This window comes from Crassostrea angulata, chromosome 1 (genome assembly GCF_025612915.1).
Source record: "Crassostrea angulata isolate pt1a10 chromosome 1, ASM2561291v2, whole genome shotgun sequence".
NCBI lineage: Eukaryota > Metazoa > Mollusca > Bivalvia > Ostreida > Ostreidae > Magallana > Magallana angulata.
The window spans coordinates 23034516-23041352 of NC_069111.1; the positions used below are offsets into that span (position 1 = coordinate 23034516).

At 31.7% G+C, this 6837-nt stretch overlaps 1 protein-coding gene across 1 annotated transcript; it reads left to right on the top strand.

Annotated features, from left to right (window-relative positions):
- Positions 1-109: 109 nt before the first annotated feature.
- On the top strand, positions 110-5335 carry LOC128183411 (uncharacterized). The gene is made up of 6 exons (XM_052852395.1): positions 110-365; positions 1080-1268; positions 2416-2592; positions 2874-3094; positions 4120-4337; positions 4684-5335. The coding sequence occupies exons 1-6, from the start codon at positions 255-257 to the stop codon at positions 4770-4772; spliced, it is 1005 nt and encodes a 334-aa protein (XP_052708355.1). The 5' UTR covers positions 110-254; the 3' UTR covers positions 4773-5335.
- The last annotated feature ends 1502 nt before the right edge of the window (positions 5336-6837 follow it).

Below are 6837 nucleotides of genomic sequence, written 5' to 3' on the forward strand. Positions count from 1 at the left end.
GAATTGGTTAATGACAACAAAAATACATCATTTTCCGGAACTCAATCATAGATTGAGTCGTAAAGTATATGTGACAATTTTTTACCCATAATTCCTCGTGCTTGCTTGGTTACAGTGACACAAAACGGCAAGGTAAAAACGAGGGAAAGGATACCTTTTGTTTTGGCAATGTAGGTTATGTTTTACACATCTCCTCGGTAGAATATATATTTTTTCTACTATATTGCCAAATACGACACCTATATTTTGAAAAAATGAGTTTCCAAGAGACCAAAAATGAGCCAAGGCAGGATTGGCAGCAAACATCAACAGGAGTTGGTCACCATCACAGACCAGGATATTATTTCCCGAATTCTGATTTTAAGGTATTTACACCATCAAATATAATGTTATTTGGCATTATTGTCAATCGCAACAATACAGCAGATGGTGGAATGCGGATGATTGAAAGAAGATATAGTTACTATGTTTTACGGTGTGACCATTTTGAATTAAGCCAATAAACACAATTGCATTTTCACTATTAATTTGCAATAGAGATTATTCGGAAACGTGCACAGTTGTATTAATAATGCTAAATGTTGTGCGCTCATGCAGTCTACATGACATCATATAATTGGTAGAAGCAGACATCATTTCATTTGACAATTTCCATCAAAGATCCGAACATATTGTTTATTGAAATTAAGTAGGTACATGTAAATAAACCAGTTTCAGAAGAATAACATATTTCATTATTCTTTTAAATAAGTTTATTTCATTTGGAGTGTGTTAATTGTTATCACTCATTTTACATCACAAACAATATATATCCCCAAACATAAAGTTTTTACAAGATTCAGCATGGATGCCAGTAGTAGACAGATAAACTTAAATTAGTGTTTTTAAACTATACATAGATTACAACCATTAAATATGGTTTTACAGATGAAAACAATAAAGTAAATGAATCATAAATTATAGTTTACAGTTTGTAAACCATAGTTAACAGCCAATAGACCTTGTTTAGCACATTTTTGTGAATTTGGTGTGCCATAATTCTTGCTTATGTACATGTATACACCATGTGTATTTCTTAGGCATTGATCTATGATCCTGTCCCTCCACCATTGGCTAGGCAGGATGAAATCACGAGAGATCAGCACTTCAAAACAACATACGGTGATTTCCACGACACCAAATATGGTAAAGGTGTCTATGGAAATCCTATCCACCAGAAGGCACCTGGACACTGGAAAGTGAACTATGTCAAGGATCTTGCAGAAAAAGTAGGAACACTTTAAAGGAACATTGTCACGATTTTAGTACAAATTTATTTTTCAGTTTTTAAGGTTTAGAATGCTTTGAGAGTGATTTCTAATATATTATATAGTTATCCAGAATTTGAGTCGTAAAGTTTTAAGCAAGATACAGAGCTCACAATTCTTTAACGAAATTAGCAGCATGTTAAAAGTTCACCAGGATATGAACTTGGTTGGACACATGATCAAATCTTCTGAGAAGCCCTTCGGGCTTCACAGGATTTAATCACGTGACCAACCAAGTTCATATCGGGGTGAACTTTTAACATGCTGCTAATTTTGTTAAAGCGTGTGCAATAACCATTGTGACGTCATGAAAAAGTTTACACAGAATTGAACATTTTCACTATTCTATAGGTTAATATAGGAAACATATTTGCAAATAAAAATATTTTTATGTAAACAAAGCTCAGCTAGTTTTAAATATGATTTAATTTGTTTACATTTTGAATGTTGAAAATAAAATTCAATTTTTAAACCTAAAATGAATGTGACAAATGCTAAGAACTGTTTATGTTCAAAACGAATCAGAAGATAGCTAAAAAAAAATAGCTGAAAAAAGAAATTTTACTGATTATTGAACCAGTTATAAACAAAAACAAGGCACATCAGCCTTGTTAAAATAACAAAGAATTGTAATTGAGCTCTGTGTCTTGCTTATATAATATATATATAACTCTACAACTATAACACTCAATTTTGGTTGATCATTACAATGTAGATATGCTTTACTAAAGCATTATAACAATGAAAATAGAAAAATAAAATTTTGACCTAAATTGTGACCATGCATGCCTGTTTAACTTTTTGTCTCAAACTTATCTATCTCATGTACAATGGATTTGTCAAATGAGTTGGATTTCTCAACCAATTGTACAATTGTAAACTTTTATGATTTATATGTCTCCAAATTTGTGTTTCCCAAAATTGTTCTAAGTACATGTATCATATCAAGTTCATGATAGATGTAGTATGAGATTTTAATATATACAATGTTATAGTCATTTAGAGGGATTTTTTTGTTAGATTTAAGTTTTGGTATATCTGCACTTGTGCAACAGTGTTTATACTTAATACACCATTCTCATATGAAACTTTTTCCCACCTTATTAAGCTTGATAAGGGAGGATGGAGAAAACCCCTCACAATGGGAAACCAGTTAACAGAGACCAAAGAGGAGTTCTCCAACAAGGCAGGTGTGAGACAGAGGTATCACTTTCAGGACACCGCTGGTCTAAATTTACCTCAACCATACAATCTGAATGATCATCACAAGGAGGGCCCATCTAAAGTAAGCACCACATTCTGTGGATATAATTATATAAATTACTGAAACATACTTATAAAAGCATTTTAACCTTTTTGTTGTGCCAGTCAGTTTTTTCAATTTAAAACATTAATCCAATGACAAAGTGGAATATAATTTAATATGTGTACCAGGTATTTTATTTTTGGCGATATAAATTCGATTATGAAAATAGAGAAAATTAAATCAGGAAAAAAGTAGATTTATGGTAATACATATATATTATCTCATACATTTTAAACTGTTTGCATTTTTTTTCTCTTTAGTATGGACAAGGAACAACTCAGAATCCAAAACTTCAAGGTCAACCTTTCTATGTTAGAGACAAAGGAGTATTAAACTTACTAGACCCTTACTTGTCCACAACTCATAAAGACCACAGGTCCTTTAAACCCAATGAACTTAAAAAATACCCCAAAAAGGATGTGGCCACATACTGGGAATGTGAGGAGTACCCTAAAGCATGGGGCCATGGGCTCAAACACAAGTAAGCATCAGGCTCATATTTCTATTTTTGGTCAGCAATATGAATTTACATGACAGACGCATTTTATCTCAATTATGCCAAATTAATCTTTAAAGGATTAAAAAATGTGATGTGGCTTTCATGAAATATTTTCTAATTATATAAAGCACCCTAGAAAATAGGTTATAAAAATTGTTAATTATAAATCAGACAATAGTGGATTTTATATTTGTTAAAAACAAATTAAAATGAAAATATGATATTCTTCAGTCATATTTTGCCCCAGTTTTTTTATTGACATACAAAATACAATTTTGAGAATTTTTTCCATTTATTACATTTCATGTGAAATGAGACAATATTGTATCATGTATAATATGATACAATATTGTATGATATGATATAATGTCATATCATGATACAATATCATATCATCATTCATGATACGATGTCACATCATGATACAATATCATATTGTATCATACTGTGTTATACAGTACTATATTGTACCATACAATATATAAATAGACACATTATTGTATAGTATCATATAAGATACAACATTGCATTGTATAGAAGTGAATTGGTAAATATTGTATCATACAATGCACTATGAAATTTACATATAATAATATTATTATACAATTTTGTACATTATGATTTTATATGATATTGTGTCAGACCACACTTCAGTATCCAATATTTTAAGACCATGGAATATAATGTTTATGATATATAATAATTAAAGCCTGTCTCAGTGAGCTTTGTAATCTATGATTACCTATGTTTATTCATGTACTTGGTAATTAACCATTGTTTTGGGTTTTTTTTTTTTAATGTATTTAGATTTTGAAATTTAAAACTCATCAAAGTTAACTCATTATCACAAACCCTACAGTAACAATGAGGAGAACTCTATAACAGGTTATCTGTTATTAATTCATGATTATGATACAGAAAAGGAGGAGGAAAAGACAATTAAAAGGATTAATAGTTTGCCTGCATTTTAATAAAATCTTTTAATGTTTTTCATCTTTTAATTAAAGTCCTGTTCCAAAAGACAATGTACCACGAGAAAAACTACCTATGGTGGACCCCACATGGTTCAAAACCCGCACCACCATACCGAGGCAGCCCAAAGCCCTGCTGCCAGTTCCCCATGGGGGCCTCAAGTCCCTGTATGCTGAATCATTCCAGCAGCCCACAGATGTCAAGGCCAAGGAGAATTATTACTGTGCTGTGGATACACCTTTTGTCCTTCCTGGTAATTAGTTTTCTTTTATGTGAATCCTCAAACATTAAATTAAGGTTTACACATGCTAAAGTCTCCTTTTTAAAACATGTTCAGACTTAATCACATATTAGTCTTTATTTTAAAACTGAATTGTTAATCAGTAGCAATTGGCACTAATTTTTACACAAATGAAAACTATAATTAACAAATCGTTAACTATAGTTTGTGGTTCGTAAACTATTGTTCCCAGCCTATAAACCTAATTTATCAAATGTGAAACTATGTTTAGCTTATTTTTGTGAATTTGGCGTGCCATACATATGGTGTCTTCATCAGGGCCTTTAATGAGCTAAGAAACTTTCCTTTTCTGCTATAGAACCTGGATCCAAGTCTGTGATGACAGCCCCAAAGATGTACAACACTGAATATCAGCATGTGGGAAGCAATAAGCCAGTCATGGTTTGAAGAGAGACCATTAAAACAACAAACAGTTAAATAAAAAATTTATGTTTAGACTGCTTACCAATGTTTGCTACATAAACTGATTTTACATCTCAATTTATCTCATTCATTGGAATACCAACTTTCACAAAGTTTTTTTTAAAATTCTGAATTGTACAATACATACAGTATATTTATGAAAGAAACCATGTTTCTTACCTATTGACTAGGTTATAAATTAAATTGTTAAGAAGAATATGGAAATGGGTGGAGTTTATTTTGTTAGCATATTTGTTTATCTTCATCTCAAATTTTATTATTGTTTTATAATGCATGTTACTGTCTTTAAGGAATTTTTCCTTTTGATGTTCTTTATGTTGATTTTAACAACTGTGATATTTTATTTAAGAATAATTAAGATTTTCACTATGCTTTATAAATTGTGTATATTCATGCAGTTTATAGGCTGACAACCAAGATAAATATATGAATTTTTATAAATGATAAATATTGCACTTTGTTCTTGATGGAATATTAGAAGAAATTGTGATATAATGTGTCCAAAAATAAATGGATATATTCTATAATTTTAATGTTCGTTTTTATACATTTTAATAAGGCGCAGTCACAAAAAAAATAATAAAGCCTTTATTTCCATATAACTTTAATTTTTTCGCCATAGTTATAATAAGCCAACCGCAGGCACTTAGCATTGTTTTTTTAAAGTGTAAGGAGTGCTGACTTATCCGGAAAAAATCCTGACAGACAATATTGCTAGAAATAGGACTGTTTAAGGGGTTGATCGATGGCTTGGTCAATAGGGGCTTTTCGTTCTGTTAAAATACACCTAACGTACGGTCATATAAAACTCTTCAATAATGGTTCATCTAAATAATTAAGGTCAAGTAAGGTCTATTAAACGAAAGGTGCCTTCAGGTTTATGAAATTCAGGATTTAAATTTTATCAATGATGCTTCATAACAATAGCATTGTTTAATATGGTGTACCAGGGCTTAAATTCTTGGTATTAAAACACAATGAAAATCATATTTTTAACTGTCAATTTTTACGTAATATGAAGGAAATGAGTAACAAATATCGGACGGACAACGGGTGATCAGAAAAACTCACTTGAACCTTCGGTTTACGTGAGCTAAAAAGATGTTTAGCAATGAGCAACGATGAATATGAAAAGATTAAATAAAACCATAATGACATAGGCGTAACCATCAATGACAAGAAATAACCAAAAATAGGCCTTGGACACCCCCCCCCCCCTCCCCCATGGCAAACAAAATTATCCCTAGACAAATTCTCATAAGATTATAAAGCAAATTTATTTGACAATATTATGACCATGGTCTATTTCCACAGGGTTATTATAGCATTGTGAAATTTCTGGAATCACTGTTAGATCACAGCCAGGGAAATTAAAAAGAATTGTACAATTTCATAATTTGGAAAATTTTTACAAGGAAAGACCAAGGCGCTTCTAGTGAGCTCCCAAGGAACTGCATTAGTATGAGATTCTTATAATTTTGCATTAGTGCTTATGAAGAGTTTTTGCCTTGCATTTACAAATATGCGCCAATTGCTAGCACAAGACATATATTGTTGTGACACAGTGACATGCCAAAGGACTCTGAAAAGTATCTGTGCACATTTGACTTATCACTGCGTTTATACTGCGATTATGTGCGTTTGATATACAAGTTCAATTAATGTGCCATGCAATGGGGCTCTTTTTGGCATCTCTGGAGACCCTACTATGCTCAATGGCATGTCCACTACATTTCTCATAACTGCGTGTTTATCAGATGGAAGAGCCACAGCTCATACTTTGTGTATGCTTAAAGTGCATATTGTTGCATGGAGTTCTAGGCAACCTTACTACAAATAAAGATGCTGCTGCATATTGTTGCGCCACCATAGGAGACTCTACTGCACGTACCTTGGTTTTCCGGTTTTTTCCATGGACACATCAGGATCAACTTATTAATATGGATGGAATTGTGTAGTAGTCATTTGTAACATTATATCTTATGTGGGTTTTAGAATTTTTTCTTGAATAATTATCATAATAAGAAAA

Bases quoted from the DNA above. Each gene is read 5' to 3' on its own strand.
- LOC128183411 (XM_052852395.1), top strand. From the start codon at position 255: ATGAGTTTCCAAGAGACCAAAAATGAGCCAAGGCAGGATTGGCAGCAA. The intron at 1,269-2,415 runs GTAGGAACACTT...CACCTTATTAAG, and splicing joins TCAAGGATCTTGCAGAAAAA to CTTGATAAGGGAGGATGGAG. The intron at 3,095-4,119 runs GTAAGCATCAGG...TTTTAATTAAAG, and splicing joins GGCCATGGGCTCAAACACAA to TCCTGTTCCAAAAGACAATG.